The sequence below is a fragment of the Staurois parvus genome, unplaced genomic scaffold (assembly GCF_062004578.1).
Source record: "Staurois parvus isolate SC_StPar_1 unplaced genomic scaffold, SC_StPar_1.0 ptg000938l, whole genome shotgun sequence".
NCBI lineage: Eukaryota > Metazoa > Chordata > Amphibia > Anura > Ranidae > Staurois > Staurois parvus.
Window position 1 is genome coordinate 961,291 of NW_028318734.1, and position 17,727 is coordinate 979,017.

General features: G+C 45.4%; 1 protein-coding gene across 1 annotated transcript in view; it reads right to left on the reverse strand.

The window, feature by feature from the left end:
• The window catches only part of LOC149441894 (BOS complex subunit NCLN-like), a 69,346-nt gene that overhangs the window by 30,888 nt on the left and 20,731 nt on the right, over positions 1-17,727 (reverse strand). The window contains exons 9-10 of the mRNA XM_089656786.1: positions 13,953-14,134; positions 6,426-6,513 (exon numbers count right to left, since the gene is read on the reverse strand). Coding sequence (XP_089512912.1) covers positions 6,426-6,513; positions 13,953-14,134 — 270 coding nt within the window. The remainder of the gene's footprint in view (positions 1-6,425; positions 6,514-13,952; positions 14,135-17,727) is intronic.

Below are 17,727 nucleotides of genomic sequence, written 5' to 3' on the forward strand. Positions count from 1 at the left end.
ATGGGTGGCATTGATGGGCACAGGTGGGTGGCACTGCTAGGCACAGGTGAGTTTCACTGCTGGGTGGAACTTTTGGGCACAGGTGGGTGGCGCTGCTGGGCACAGATGGTTGGCGCTGCTGGGCACAGGTGAGTGGCACTGCTGGGTGGCACTGCTGGGCACAGGTGGGTGGCACTGCAGGGCACAGGTGGGTGGTACTACTAGGCACAGGTGGGTGGCACCACTGGGTGGCACTGCAGGGCACAGGTGGGTGGTACTGCAGGGCACAGGTGGGCGGCACTGATGGGTACAGGTGGGCGGCACTGATGGGCACAAGTGGGCAGCACTGTTGGGCACAGGTGGGTGGCACTGATGGGTACTGATCATCGGCAGGGCCAGGTGCGCGATGCTGGGGGCACACAGGGGGAGTGTTCTGGAATAACATCCATGGACATCATCCCAGAACCAGACAACCGCTGTAGCCGTCCTTTGGATATAGTGCGGTTGGGAACTGGTTAAAGGGGCAGTCATTTTTCAATGCTTAAAGTAAAAAAAAAGAAAAAGTAAAATTCCTTTAACTATCATGCCTGGGGGCTCCCCTTTAAACTACCTGCAAAGTCGCACATCTGTACAATGAATAGAACCTGCTGCAGCAGGACTGACACCCGCCCCCCAAAAATGGGGGGAAAATTCTGGGAATTATTACCAGACCCTTGATCCGAACACAGGCCTGCAGGTCAGGAAAGGGGGGGGGGGATGAATGAGCCTACCAGGCCACAAGACATCAGCATTGGGATGGTTTCCCCATGCCGATGGGGACAAGGGCAGTCTTACCCCCACAAACCCTGGCCCGATGGTTGTGGGGGTCTGCAGGCAGGGGAGCTCATTAGCATTAGGGTACCCCTTTGAATAAGGGGGCACCCTGATGCCCCCCTTGTGAATGAGTAAGGAGTACTTGTACCCATACCCATTCATTAAGGATTAAATTCAGTAAAAAAAAAGACGCCAGACGTTTGAAAAAATCCTTTATTGAAAAAAAGGCAAAAAATGGTTCAATTGTTGTAATCCGTCGTCAATCACGGCATCCAGCGTTGTCACACCGCCGACTCGCCGAAATAACGCCCTCTGACCTGTCCACACCCGCTGAGCACTCATCGCAATCTGACATTTGCCAGTCAGATGTAAACACTTTGGCGGAGCTAGCGGTGACATCACTGCTAGCTCCACCCAATTGTGCTGTGATTGGCCAAAGCATTTCACCTGACCTGCGGTTATCAGTGGAAAGAATGTCCCTTACATTGGGGGGTCAGTGGGAAGAATGTCCCTTACATTGGTGATCAGTGGGAAGAATGCTCCTTACATTGGTGGTCAGTGGGAAGAATGTCCCTTACATTGGGGGGTCAGTGGGAAGAATGTCCCTTACATTGGTGATCAGTGGGAAGAATGTCCCTTACATTGGTGGTCAGTGGGAAGAATGCTCCTTACATTGGTGGTCAGTGGGAAGAATGTCCCTTACATTGGGGGGTCAGTGGGAAGAATGCTCCTTACATTGGTGGTCAGTGGGAAGAATGTCCCTTACATTGGGGGGTCAGTGGGAAGAATGTCCCTTACATTGGTGATCAGTGGGAAGAATGTCCCTTACATTGGTGATCAGTGGGAAGAATGTCCCTTACATTGGTGATCAGTGAGAAGAATGCTCCTTACATTGGGGGTCAGTGAGAAGAATGCCCCTTACATTGGGGGTCAGTGGGAAGAATGCCCCTTACATTGGTGGTCAGTGGGAAGAATGTTCCTTACATTGGGGGTCAGTGGGAAGAATGTCCCTTACATTGGTGATCAGTGGGAAGAATGTCCCTTACATTGGTGATCAGTGGGAAGAATGTCCCTTACATTGGTGGTCAGTGGGAAGAATGTCCCTTACATTGGAGGTCAGTGGGAAGAATGTCCCTTACATTGGTGATCAGTGGGAAGAATGCTCCTTACATTGGGGGTCAGTGAGAAGAATGCCCCTTACATTGGGGGTCAGTGGGAAGAATGTCCCTTACATTGGGGGTCAGTGGGAAGAATGTTCCTTACATTGGGGGTCAGTGGGAAGAATGTCCCTTACATTGGTGATCAGTGGGAAGAATGTCCCTTACATTGGTGATCAGTGGGAAGAATGTCCCTTACATTGGTGGTCGGTGGGAAGAATGTCCCTTACATTGGGGGTCAGTGGGAAGAATGTCCCTTACATTGGTGGTCAGTGGGAAGAATGTTCCTTACATTGGGGGTCAGTGGGAAGAATGTTCCTTACATTGGTGGTCAGTGGGAAGAATGTTCCTTACATTGGGGGTCAGTGGGAAGAATGTCCCTTACATTGGTGGTCAGTTAGAAGAATGTCTCTTACATTGGGGGTCAGTGGAAAGAATGCCTATTACATTGGTGATCAGTGGGAAGAATGTCCCTTACATTGGTGATCAGTGGGAAGAATGTCCCTTACATTGGTGGTCGGTGGGAAGAATGTCCCTTACATTGGGGGTCAGTGGGAAGAATGTCCCTTACATTGGTGGTCAGTGGGAAGAATGTTCCTTACATTGGGGGTCAGTGGGAAGAATGTTCCTTACATTGGTGGTCAGTGGGAAGAATGTTCCTTACATTGGGGGTCAGTGGGAAGAATGTCCCTTACATTGGTGGTCAGTTAGAAGAATGTCTCTTACATTGGGGGTCAGTGGAAAGAATGCCTATTACATTGGGGGTCAGTGAGAAGAATGTCCCTTACATTGGGGGTCAGTGGAAAGAATGTCCCTTACATTGGGGGTCAGTGAGAAGAATGTACCTTACATTGGTGATCAGTGGGAAGAATGTCCCTTACATTGGTGGTCAGTGAGAAGAATGTCTCTTACATTGGGGGTCAGTGGGAAGAATGTCCCTTACATTGGTGGTCAGTGGGAAGAATGTCCCTTACATTGGGGATCAGTGCAAAGAATGTCCCTTACATTGGGGGTCAGTGGGAAGAATGTCCCTTACATTGGTGATCAGTGGGAAGAATGTCCCTTACATTGGTGATCAGTGGGAAGAATGCTCCTTACATTGGGGGTCAGTGAGAAGAATGCCCCTTACATTGGGGGTCAGTGGGAAGAATGCCCCTTACATTGGTGGTCAGTGGGAAGAATGTTCCTTACATTGGGGGTCAGTGGGAAGAATGTCCCTTACATTGGTGATCAGTGGGAAGAATGTCCCTTACATTGGAGGTCAGTGGGAAGAATGTCCCTTACATTGGTGATCAGTGGGAAGAATGCCCCTTACATTGGTGGTCAGTGGGAAGAATGTCCCTTACATTGGGGGTCAGTGGGAAGAATGCCCCTTACATTGGAGGTCAGTGGGAAGAATGTCCCTTACATTGGTGGTCAGTGGGAAGAATGTTCCTTACATTGGTGGTCAGTGGGAAGAATGTTCCTTACATTGGGGGTCAGTGGGAAGAATGTCTCTTACATTGGTGGTCAGTGGGAAGAATGTCCCTTACATTGGTGATCAGTGAGAAGAATGTCTCTTACATTGGGGGTCAGTGGTAAGAATGTCTCTTACATTGGTGGTCAGTGGGAAGAATGTCCCTTACATTGGGGGTCAGTGGAAAGAATGTCCCTTACATTGGGGGTCAGTGGAAAGAATGTCCCTTACATTGGTGGTCAGTGGGAAGAATGCCTATTACATTGGGGGTCAGTGGGAAGAATGTCCCTTACATTGGAGGTCAGTGGGAAGAATGTCCCTTACATTGGGGATCAGTGGGAAGAATGGCACTTACATTGGTGGTCAGTGGGAAGAATGTCCCTTACATTGGGGGTCAGTGGGAAGAATGTCCCTTACATTGGTGATCAGTGGGAAGAATGTCCCTTACATTGGTGGTCAGTGGGAAGAATGTCCCTTACATTGGGGGTCAGTGGGAAGAATGTCCCTTACATTGGTGGTCAGTGGGAAGAATGTCCCTTACATTGAGGGTCAGTGGGAAGAATGCCCCTTACATTGATGGTCAGTGGGAAGAATGTCCCTTACATTGGTGATCAGTGAGAAGAATGTCTCTTACATTGGTGGTCAGTGGGAAGAATGTCCCTTACATTGGGGGTCAGTGGAAAGAATGTCCCTTACATTGGTGGTCAGTGGGAAGAATGCCTATTACATTGGGGGTCAGTGAGAAGAATGTCCCTTACATTGGGGGTCAGTGGGAAGAATGTCCCTTACATTGGGGGTCAGTGGGAAGAATGCCTATTACATTGGGGGTCAGTGGGAAGAATGTCCCTTACATTGGTGATCAGTGGGAAGAATGTCCCTTACATTGGTGATCAGTGGGAAGAATGTCCCTTACATTGGGGGTCAGTGGGAAGAATGGCACTTACATTGGTGGTCAGTGGGAAGAATGTCCCTTACATTGAGGGTCAGTGGGAAGAATGTCCCTTACATTGGTGGTCAGTGGGAAGAATGTCCCTTCCATTGGTGTTCAGTGGGAAGAATGTCCCTTACATTGGTGGTCAGTGGGAAGAATGTTCCTTACATTGGTGATCAGTGGGAAGAATGTCCCTTCCATTGGTGTTCAGTGGGAAGAATGTCCCTTACATTGGGGGTCAGTGGAAAGAATGTCCCTTACATTGGTGATCAGTGAGAAGAATGTCTCTTACATTGGGGGTCAGTGGGAAGAATGTCCCTTACATTGGGGGTCAGTGGAAAGAATGTCTCTTACATTGGTGGTCAGTGGGAAGAATGTCCCTTACATTGGGGGTCAGTGGAAAGAATGTCCCTTACATTGGTGGTCAGTGGGAAGAATGCCTATTACATTGGGGGTCAGTGAGAAGAATGTCCCTTACATTGGTGATCAGTGGGAAGAATGTCCCTTACATTGGGGGTCAGTGGGAAGAATGTCCCTTACATTGGTGGTCAGTGGGAAGAATGTCCCTTACATTGGTGGTCAGTGGGAAGAATGCCTATTAAATTGGGGGTCAGTGGGAAGAATGTCCCTTACATTGGTGGTCAGTGGGAAGAATGTCCCTTACATTGGTGGTCAGTGGGAAGAATGTCCCTTACATTGGTGGTCAGTGGGAAGAATGTCCCTTACATTGGAGGTCAGTGGGAAGAATGTCCCTTACATTGGTGGTCAGTGGGAAGAATGCCTATTAAATTGGGGGTCAGTGGGAAGAATGTCCCTTACATTGGTGGTCAGTGGGAAGAATGTCCCTTACATTGGGGGTCAGTGGGAAGAATGTCCCTTACATTGGTGGTCAGTGGGAAGAATGTCCCTTACATTGAGGGTCAGTGGGAAGAATGCCCCTTACATTGGGGGTCAGTGGGAAGAATGCCCCTTACATTGATGGTCAGTGGGAAGAATGTCCCTTACATTGGGGGTCAGTGGGAAGAATGCCCCTTACATTGATGGTCAGTGGGAAGACTGTCCCTTACATTGGTGATCAGTGGGAAGAATGTCCCTTACATTGGTGATCAGTGGGAAGAATGTCCCTTACATTGGGGATCAGTGGGAAGAATGTCCCTTACATTGGGGGTCAGTGGGAACAATGTTGCCTATATTGGTGTTCAAAGAACCCCTGGCAACCTCCGGAGGTCCCACAGAGCCATGTCTGACCATGGCTGCCTTAATGACCCCAAAAGAATAACTGAGCCTCCTTGCTGGTCACACAGATCTCCACCATCGGGGGGTGCTGTGGTAGCATCATGCTGGACCTCCATTGTCTTTCCTCAGCACTGATGAGGGCGGTCAGGAGATACATGTGGTGTCATATATTGCTGAAGGTTCATCAGAGCATCTCCCTCCCTCCACTTCTGTCATTATAACACTTCAAACCATTCATTTATTGCTTTTCTCGGGAGGATAATGAGCTGTGAGATGCGGGCACGGCGATGCAGAGCAGCAGTTTGATCTCTCCGCTGTTCTGCGTCATTGTCTTTTATTGCAGAATATCTGGAAATGGATCTGAAATGGGATTTATGAAGCCGAGAAAAGAAAAAGTCAAGCATGAAGGGTTATCGTGAAGCCCAGACAGTATTTATAGGATTTGGGGCAGACAGCACACTACCTGCAGGAAGCACTTAAAGCATCACTCCACCCAAAATTGATATTTCAGGGGTGGTTGCTTGAAGGTTAAACTGCCTAACCCGTTGCCGCCATCCTTACACATATATGTGACAGCGTGGAGTTGGCCTTTATTCTGTGCTGTCTAATGTGTGTGCTCAGTCATGAACTCCCAGCACCGTGACTGCACTGTCACCAACAGCTTCCTGTCATATGGTGATGATCAGGAGTCGGTCGGAAAGGTAGCTGGTCACCTACCCCACCCCCCAGACTGTGATTGGACTGTGAAGGAACAGCAGCAGACTTAGGAGCTCATCCCTCTGCTCTCTCCTCCAGTCAGCATGTTCCCATTAAGCATATGAAGAGAGATATGATATCAGCAAGTCTATCTTACCTTTGCAGTGTCGGTGTACAGAACCCGAGCCAGAGCCTCGCACAGGACCTCTGTGTTCCTCCTGAGCCGTTTCATGTCCACCCGAGGCCTGCCACATATCAGAAGGAAAGAATGATCTACTGCATTTGTATACACTTATTGCCAGAATATGGTGGGCACCTGACCATCACACCTACCTACACTATATTGCCAAATGTATTGGGCCTGCCCTCCAAATCATTGGATTCAGCTGTTCCAATCCCCTCCCAATCATGTGATTCCGGAGTTCCAATCCCCTCCATATCATGTGATTCAGGTGTTCCAATCCCCTCCATATCATGTGATTCAGGTGTTCCAATCCCCTCCATGGACACAGGTGTATACAATCAAGCCCCTAGGCATGCAGACGGCTTCTACAAACATTGGTGAAAGAATGGGTCGCTCTCAGGAGCTCAGTGACTCCAAGCGTGGTCCCGTGATAGGTGGTCACCTGGGCAATAAGTCCATCCGTGACATTTCCTGGCTACTAAATATTCCACGCTCAACTGTTAGTGGGATTATAACAAAGTGGAAGCAACTGGGAACAACAGAAACTCAGCCACCAAGTGGTAGGCCACGTCACATGACAGGGCGGGGTCAGCGCATGCTGAAGTGCACAGTGCGCAGAAGTCGCCAACTGTCTGCAGAGTCAATAGCTAAAGACCTCCAAACTTGGTGTGGCCTTCAGATCAGCACAACAACAGTGCATGGGGGCTTCATGGAATGGGTTTCCATGGCCAAGCAGCTGCATCCAAGCTTTACATCACCAAGTGCAATGCAAAGCATTTGATGCCGTGGTGTAAAGCACGCCGCCACTGGACTCTAGAGCCGTGAAGACGTGACCAATCACGCTTCTTTGTCTGGCAAGCCGATGGACATGTCTGGGTTTGGCGGTTGCCAGGAGAACAGTACTTGCCTGACTGCATTGGTCCAAGTGTAAAATTTGGTGGCGGTGGGATTATGGTGTGGGGTTGTTTTTCAGGGGTTGGGCTTGGCCCCCTAGTTCCGGTGAAGGGAACTCTTAAGGTGACATTTTGGACAATTTCATGCCCCCAACTTTGTGGGAAGAGTTTGGGGATGGCCCCATCCTGTTCCAACATGACTGCCCACCAGTGCACAAAGCAAGGTCCATAAAGACATGGAGGAGCCAGTTTGGGGTGGAGGAACTTGACTGACCTGCACAGAGTCCTGACCTCAACCCCATAGAACACCTTTGGGATGAATTAGAGCGGAGACTGCGAGCCAGGCCTTCTCATCCGACATCAGTGCCTGACCTGACAAATGTGCTTCTGGAAGAATGGTCCAACCTTCCCATAGACACCCTCCTAAACCTTGTGGACGGCCTTCCCAGAAGAGTTGAAGCTGTTATAACTGCAAAGGGCGGAGCCAACTCAATATTGAACCCTACGGCCAAAGTTGGGGGGCCATTGAAGTTTGTGTGCGTGTAAAAGCCGGCTGCACAATACGTTTGGCAATATAGTGTATGTGTCCACAAGCCACTGTCTTATACGGCCAAAACTATATGGACCCTGTGACAAGAGTGGTGTCAGATCTCAGAAACTGTTGTCACATATTGCTGTCAGCGGTGTAATTCATGATACTGATGGATTGTAGAACTTTTGCTAGGAACGTTTAATGGAATTCCTGGTGGGGGGTTTTATGGAATTCTGACTTCCACAAGCAAAATTATCTTATTCAGTTTTGGGGGTGCCTAGACCTCATTACTGTCACTGATCCCCTTCTAAATGACATTGCTCAGGTATCTCCATGTGAAGGGTTCAATTAATACTCCATCATACAAAGACATTGTAGACAATTGTGCTTTTTCAACCTTGTGGTAACAGTTTGGTGAAGACCACTTTCTGTTTCACCATGACTGTGCCCCTGTGTACAAAGCCAGCCCCATAAAGACATGGTTTGGCCAGTTTGGTGTGGATGAACTCCAATGTCCTGTATGAGTCCTGACCTCAACCTTACTGAACACCTTTGGTCTATAAAGGTGTGGTTGGACCATTTTGGTGTTCAGGAATTCAAATGGCCTATGCAGAGCCCTGACCTCAACCCTCGTGAACACCTTCGCTCCATAAAGACGTACCATGTGTGCACAATTATTAGGCAAGTGAGTATTTTGACCAAATTGTCATTTTTATGCACATTGTCCAATTCCAAGCTGTATAAACGTGAATGCTTATTGGATTTACGCATATCAGGTGATGTGTATTCTTGTACTAAGGGAGGGTGTGGCCTAAGGAGATCAACACCCTATATCAAGGTGTGCATATTTTTTAGGCAGCTCTTTTTCTTCTGGCAAAATGGGCCAAAAGGAAATTTAACTGACTCGGGGAAAAGTCAAGAATTGTAAAAATTCTTTCAGTGGAATGCAGCACTCTTGAAATTGCTAAGATATTGGGGCGTGATCACAGAACCATCAAACGTTTTATTGCAAATAGTCAACAGGGTCACCAGAAACGTGTTGAGAAAAAAAGATGCAAATTAACTGACAAAGATTTGAGAAGAATCAAACGTGAAGCTACCAGGAACCCATTATCCTCCAGTGTTGTCATATTCCAACTGCAACCTACCTGGAGTTCCCAGAAGTACAAGGTGTTCAGTGCTCAGAGACATGGCCAAGGTGAGGAAGACTGAAACCTGACCACAGCTGAACAAGACACAGAAGTTGAAGACTGGGCCAAGAAATATCTGAAATAACAGATTTTCCAAAGGATTTATGGACTGATGAGATGAGAGTGAATCTTGATGGACCAGATGGATGGGCCCGTAACTGGATCAGTAATGGGCACAGAGCTCCACTTTGACTCAGAAGCCAGCAAGGTGGAAGTGGGGTACTGGAATGGGCTGGTATTATTAAAGATGAGTTGGATGGACCTTTTCGGGTTGAAGATGGACTCAAAATCAACTCCCTACTGCCAGTTTTTTGAAGACACTTTCTTCAAGCAATGGTACAGGAAAAAGTCTGCATCCTTCAAGAAGACCATGATATTTATGGACAATGCTCCATCGCATGCATTGAAGTTCTTTACTGCGTGGCTAGCCAGTAAAGGCCTTAAAGATGAAAGAATAATGACATGGCCACCTTCTTCAACTGAGCTAAGCCCTATTGAGAACTTGTGGGCCCTTCTTAAACAGGAGATTTACGGTAAAGAAAAACCGTACCCCTCTCTGAACAGTGCCTGGGAGGCTGTGGTTGCTGCTGCACAAAAAGTTGATCAACTGATCAAGAAACTGACAGACTCCATGAATGGAAAGCCTATGACTGCTATTAAAAAGAAGGGTGGCTATATTGGGCACTGATTTTTCTTTTTTTAATGTCATAAATGTTTATTTGTACATTTTGAGTCGCTTGTTTATTATTGTCACTTTAACAGATGAAAATAAACACTTGAGATGGGAAAATGTTCATTTAGTTGCCTATTAATTCTGCACACTAAGTCCCCGGTCACACCGATCCGACTGAAATTGTGAGACTTCCAGTGAAAGTCGGATGTCATTCCGACATGAGGTGGAAGACACCTGCGGCCTGCAGGACACAGATGTCTATGCAAGTCGCACCTAAAGTTTGAGTTTTATTCGCATTTTGGGTTGACTGAGAGCACTGTAGTCCAAGAATGAAATGAATCCTCAAAAATACAACTTGCCTAATAATTGTGCGCACGGTGTAATTGGACCAGTTTGATGTGAACGAACTTGAGAGCCCGGAACATCTCTGGGATGAATAGGAACACTGTTTGCAAGCCAGGTTTTTTTTTTGGCACCCAATGTGGGACTTTAGTGTGGGAGCCAGGCCTTCTCATTCAATATCTATATCTGAGCTCACAAATGGGCACACATTTTTACACAGACATACCACAAAATCTGGAAGAAAGCCTTTCCAAAAACAAGGAGGGTGTTGTAGCTGCTGAGGGGATTGACTCCATGTTAATGGTCATGAGGTGAGGGAAGGGACTCCTCATCAACTCCTTATTAATGGCCAAGATTTTGGGATGGGATGTCTAATAATCTGATATAGGTGTGATGGTGAGGTATCAACAGACTTTTGGTTGTAAAGTGTATGTCTACATATCTCAGTCTACATATTCACTATATTGCCAAATGTATTCCCTTTACACGCACATGATCTTTAATGGCATCCCAGTTGTAGTCTGTAGGGTTCAATATTGAGTTTGACTCCAAAAGAAAGCTCTATTTGTGTGAATTAAATGGTAATAATTTCATATGTGTACAGCATTGCATGACCGCGCAATTGTCATTCAAAGTGCAACAGTGCTGAAAGCTGAAAATTGGCCTGGGGGCAGGAAGGGGGTGAAAGTGTCCGGTATTGAAGCGGTTAAGGATAGTGACCATATGAAGCCATTTACACTATATTGCCAAAAGTATTGGTCCGCCGGCCTTTCCACACACATGACCTTTAATGGCCCCCCAGTCTTAGTCCATAGGGATCAATATTGAGTTGGCCCCGCCCTTTCCACACACATGACCTTTAATGGCCCCCCAGTCTTAGTCCGTAGGGTTCAATATTGAGTTGGCCCCGCCCTTTGCAGCTATAACAGTCTCAACTCTTCTGGGAAGGCCGTCCACAAGGTTTAGGAGGGTGTCTATGGGAAGGTTGGACCATTCTTCCAGAAGCACATTTGTCAGGTCAGGCACTGATGTCGGATGAGAAGGCCTGGCTCACAGTCTCCGCTCTACTTCATCCCAAAGGTGTTCTATGGGGTTGAGGTCAGGACTCTGTGCAGGCCAGTCAAGTTCCTCCACCCCAAACTGGCTCCTCCATGTCTTTATGGACCTTGCTTTGTGCACTGGTGCGCAGTCATGTTGGAATAGGAAGGGGCCATCCCCAAACTCTTCCCACAAAGTTGGGAGCATGAAATTGTCCAAAATGTCACCTTAAGAGTTCCATTTACTGGAACTAGGGGGCCAAGCCCAACCCCTGAAAAACAACCCCACACCATAATCCCATCTCCACCAAATTTTAGACTTGGCACAATGCAGTCAGGCAAGTACCGTTCTCCTGGCAACCGCCAAACCCAGAAACATCCATCGGATTGCCAGACAGAGAAGCGTGATTGGTCACTCCAGAGAACACGTCTCCTCTGCTCTAGAGTCCAGTGGCGGCGTGCTTTACACCACGGCATCCAACGCTTTGCATTGCACTTGGTGATGGAAGGCTTGGATGCACCTGCTCGGCCATGGAAACCCATTCCATGAAGCTCTCTACGCACTGTTGTTGGGCTCATCTGAAGGCCACACCAAGTTTGGAGGTCTTTAGCTATTGACTCTGCAGACAGTTGGCGACTTCTGCGCACTGTGCGCTTCAGCATGCGCTGACCCCGCCTTGTCATGTGACGTGGCCTACCACTTGGTGACTGAGTGGCTGTTGTTCCTGGTTGCTTCCACTTTGTTATAATCCCACTAACAGTTGAGCGTGGAATATTTAGTAGCAAGGAAATGTCACGGATGGACTTATTGCACAGGTGGCCACCTATCACGGGACCACGCTTGGAGTCACTGAGCTCCTGAGAGCGACCCATTCTTTCACCAATGTTTGTAGAAGCCGTCTGCATGCCTAGGGGATGATTGTATACACCTGTGTCCATGGAGGGGATTGGAACACCTGAATCACATGATCGGGAGGGGATTGGAACACATGAATCACATGATTTGGAGGGGATTGGAACACCAGAATCACATGATTGGGATCGGATTGGAACACCTGAATCACATGATTGGGAGGGGATTGGAACACCTGAATCACATGATCGGGAGGGGATTGGAACACCTGAATCACATGATTTGGAGGGGATTGGAACACCTGAATTACATGATCGGGAGGGGATTGGAACACCTGAATCACATGATCGGGAGGGGATTGGAACACCTGAATCACATGATTGGGAGGGGATTGGAACACTGGAATCAAATGATTTGGAGGGGATTGGTACACCTGAATCACATGATCGGGAGGGGATTGGAACACCTGAATCACATGATTGGGAGGGGATTGGAACACTGGAATCAAATGATTTGGAGGGCGGGGACAATACTTTTGGCTATATAGAGTATCAATGCTCCTAGCGTATCTATCTATCTATCTATCTATCTATCTATCTATTATCTATCTATTATCTATCTATTATCTATTATCTATTAATCTATCTATCTATCTATCTATTATCTATCTATCTATCTATCTATCTATCTATCTATCTATCTATCTATCTATTATCTATCTATCTATTATCTATCTATCTATCTATCTATCTATCTATCTATCTATCTATCTATTATCTATTATCTATTAATCTATCTATCTATCTATCTATTATCTATCTATCTATCTATCTATCTATCTATCTATCTATCTATCTATCTATCTATCTATTATCTATCTATCTATTATCTATCTATTACCCATCTATCTATCTATCTATCTATCTATCTATTATCTATTATCTATCTATCTATTATCTATCTATCTATTATCTATCTATCTATTATCTATCTATCTATCTATCTATCTATTATCTATTATCTATTATCTATCTATCTATCTATCTATTATCTATCTATCTATTATCTATTATCTATCTATCTATTATCTATACCTGTGATCTGACCTGTGTAACGTCTTTGCCTGAACATTGCCTGACCTGACCTGTGTCACATCTCTGCCTGAACATTGCCTGACCTGTGTAATGTCTTTGCCTGAACATTGCCTGACCTGACCTGTGTCACAACTCTGCCTGAACATTGCCTGACCTGACCTGTGTCACATCTCTGCCTGAACATTGCCTGACCTGTGTAATGTCTTTGCCTGAACATTGCCTGACCTGACCTGTGTCACAACTCTGCCTGAACATTGCCTGACCTGACCTGTGTCACATCTCTGCCTGAACATTGCCTGACCTGTGTAATGTCTTTGCCTGAACATTGCCTGACCTGACCTGTGTCACAACTCTGCCTGAACATTGCCTGACCTGACCTGTGTCACAACTCTACCTGAACATGACCTGACCTGTGTCACAACTCTGCCTGAACATTGCATGACCTGATCTGACCTGTCACAACTCTACCTGAACATTGCCCGACCTGATCTGAACTGACCTTTGTCATAACTCTGCCTGAACATTGCCTGTCCTGACCAGCCTGAACATTGCCTGACCTGAGACTTAATGGTTCACAACTTGCATTGCTTCTTCATATTACCTTGTATGTTTTTTGACCATACTCCTTCCTATAGAATTGGTACTTGAGTCGCCTCTCAGTAGATTAACTGTCATCAGAGGGTCAAGCCTATAGGGGCGACTAGGAAACATCATGCACTGAAATCCATACCGAGGGGTTCCATCCTGGCATTGCTCTCTAGACTCTGCACTGCAGAAATCCTACACTGAATCTCTAATAATATATATATGAATGTTCTAAAAACTTGGGTTACACTTCCTTCCCTGGCTGCATGCTGTGGTATCGATCACCATTACAGTGGATCACCTGGTGTCCAGTATAGACTTCCTCATCCCGCTCTTGTGGCTGCTCAGGTGAGACGCGGTAAAAGCCGGGAGACGGCGTAAGCTGAACTGCTCGTGTTCCCACACCAGGAAATTCTCCCCTAAATTTATCTTCTTGTGGATCAGTGAAAAATTCAGACCCAGAAACAGAGGAGACTGTGTGACCTGGAGAACAGCAAAGAGGACCAGTCAGTACAGGCATGAGAGCAAAAACAAAAGTCTAGAGGTCATAAAAGTCTGGGAATGTACCCAGTTTAAGCCAGTGCGCATTTATAGGGGGCAAAAGGGGAAATCGCCCCTGGGCCCCTGCCAGAGCCCCCCCAGCCCCATCCCTCCTTTATAAATAAATTGTAGAAAGTAGAGGACCTTCCTTCCGTGTCTTGCACCGAGTGTAGAAGTGAAGCCGACTCCTAACCAGCAGGTTTGCATGTTCCGAATCCGTCAGACTTTTCACAAATATTTTTTTTTAGAACAAATGCGATTTATCATTCATTTCATATGAATATAAAAGATGCGGCGCTATATCACAACTATAATTATGCTGAAACATCCAAGGTATATGTGATGATTAGGTGACTAATAAAAAACCACAAATATTCTGTCACAAACAGAGTGACATGCAGTGCAAAACAGTCTTAGTGACAATCCCTCTCCTTCAAAAGGTGCTTCTTCCACGCGGTGATAGTGAAAAGGTAAAGCTGTGCACTCACCAGATGCACAGTTTAACTGCGCATTTAAAGATGAACTCTTTTCCAAATCCACCGATTATTTCTTAAAGGTCAGGTCAGGCCAGATATTCCTTCCCCTGTTGTATTGCTGACAATCCACGGTCTCTCCTTTAGGTGGCTCTATAGGTGATAAGTGACTCACCAAGGGCCACAAACAAAGGAGACCAATAGCGTGATACCGTTTCAAAAAGGTTTGGATTTTATTTCCATACAGTATACAGGTAAAGGGAAAAAACACACTGACCATGAGGTGAATTTAAAAGATGGCCGCCGGGACCTCCATTGTGCCGGCGGCAAAGAGATAGTGACGCTGTAGCTCCTTCCCTGACGCGTTTCGTGCTAGTCGCACATGATCAAAGGGGAAAGCTTCCCCTCATGGTCAGTGTGTTTTTTCCCTTTACCTGTATACTGTATGGAAATAAAATCCAAACCTTTTTGAAACGGTATCACGCTATTGGTCTCCTTTGTTTGTGGCCCTTGGTGAGTCACTTATCACCTATAGAGCCACCTAAAGGAGAGACCGTGGATTGTCAGCAATACAACAGGGGAAGGAATATCTGGCCTGACCTGACCTTTAAGAAATAATCGGTGGATTTGGAAAAGAGTTCATCTTTAAATGCGCAGTTAAACTGTGCATCTGGTGAGTGCACAGCTTTACCTTTTCACTATCACCGCGTGGAAGAAGCACCTTTTGAAGGAGAGGGATTGTCACTAAGACTGTTTTGCACTGCATGTCACTCTGTTTGTGACAGAATATTTGTGGTTTTTTATTAGTCACCTAATCATCACATATACCTTGGATGTTTCAGCATAATTATAGTTGTGATATAGCGCCGCATCTTTTATATTCATATGTTTGCGAGGTTTTTGGTATACTTTTTTGATGCTTGGCTGCTTCATTTCATTCAGAGCGCTCACAACTTTCTCTTAAGCTTGTATCATTCATTTCAGTTCACTTTTTTTTATTGGTCATGTCATTTAATTTCTAAGCTGATGGGACCACCCAACTTGAAGTGCCCACGGCCCCTCCCAAGGTCTAAATCTAAAAAATAACTTTCTACGGCTCCTAATCATTGATTGTAGATTTGTAAATGTAACCTACAGTCATATTAACCAATTCAATACCGGGCAATTTTCCCCCTTCCTGCCCAGGCCATTTTTCAGGTTTCAGCGCTCTCACACTTTGAATGACAATTGCGCGGTCATACAACATTGTACCCAAACTAAAATTTTTTTCATTTTCTTCACACAACTAGAGCTTTCTTTTGGTGGTATTTAATCACCGCTGGTGTTTTTATTTTTTGCTAAATTAACAAAAAAAGACCAAAATTTTTGAAAAAAAACATGTTTTTTTTTGTTTCTGTTATAAAAGTTTACAAATAAATAATTGTTCTTCATAAATTTAGGCCGAGATGTATTCTGCTACATGTCTTTGGTGAAAATAACCCAAATTAGGATGTAGTATTTAGTTTGTAGGAAAGTTATAGAGTTCGCAAACTATGGTATAGATCTGAATATTGATCAATCCTGAAGTACTGACAGCCAATCTAATTTCTTGAGGTCCAAGAATGTCAGAATAGTACAGATATCCCCCAAATGTCAGGACAGTACAGATATCCCCCAAATGTCAGGACAGTACAGATATCCCCCAAATGACCCCTTTTTGCAGAGTAGACAGTCCGACGTACTTCATAAGAGGCATGGCGAGTTTTTTGAAGTTGTATTTTTTTGTCATAATTTTTCGGAAAATGAAAAAATTAAAAAAATTATTTTCACTATTTTTTTTTTTTACATACTGTCACCAGTGCAGTACAGCGTCATCATATAACTGGCATGGCGGTGAACAGGGACACTGACTGGTGACAGTATGAAAAAAAAAATATATATTTTTTAAATTTTTTTAAATTTTTTTATTATATTTAATTTTTTATTACATTTTTTTTTATTTTTTTAAAGATTTTTTTCATATTTTACTATGACCAAAGTAGTACAATGTTACCATAGTAACATTGTACTACTTTGGGGAAGTGATCAGTATTTTTATTTTTTTATTTTACACAATTTGCTTATAGCAAACAATTACTTTGCTATAAGCAAGCATTTACCTGAATGAAATCGATTCATTCAGCTTTTTTTTTTTTTTTTTTTTTGTGCTTAGCTGTGATTTGGTCACAGCTAATCACATGACATGTGCATGTGATTAGCTGTGACCATTCACAGCTAGGCACTAGTATACAATGGATGGCATCATGAATGAAGCCATCCATTGTATACAACTGTCATGTGACCTGCTGTGATTGGTCACAGCAGGTCACATGGTACCAGCAACGGGAGCCGGTACTCGGATCTGTCATCGGCCATGTCCGAGGTGCACGGCCGGTGACAGATCGCACTGCTGCGCCGCTCTGCATTACCGCAAACGGCGCATGTGCGGGAGGACGCCAAATGGCGTGCACCCGGAATGCAGAGACTGTTTTGAAGCCGCCAAACGGCCATTGGCCGGGCGGCTAATGGTTAAATATAAAAAAAAATTTTCAGATAATTCACCACTTCACCCAGAAAATCGTTGCAATGACAAATGTTTCGGCGTTCTTGTGTTTATTTCTTTTGTTTGTATTGGTAGGAGACAAAAAAAAGTGGAGAAACAAAATGCCAAATCTGACACGTTCCACGCAAAATCCCAAATATGAACTGGACAAAGTTATTGGCACCCTCAATGTAATATCTGGTAGCACACCGCTTGGGAAAAAGAACTGAAATCAATGGCTTCCTGTAACCATCAATGAGTTTCTTCTACCTCTCTACTGAAATTTTGGAGCGCTCTTCTTTCACCAACGGCTCCAGGTCTCTGGTGTGGAGGTGTCAGTATTTATTTATTTATTTATTTCAGGTACTTATATAGGCTGTCAATTTTCGCCGCGCTTTACATATACAATGAAGGAAATGCGTATTTGCTCCCCGGCTGATTTTGAATGTTCGCCCCTCACACAGAAATGATCGATCTAAAAATCAAATGGTTGGTGTATTGTA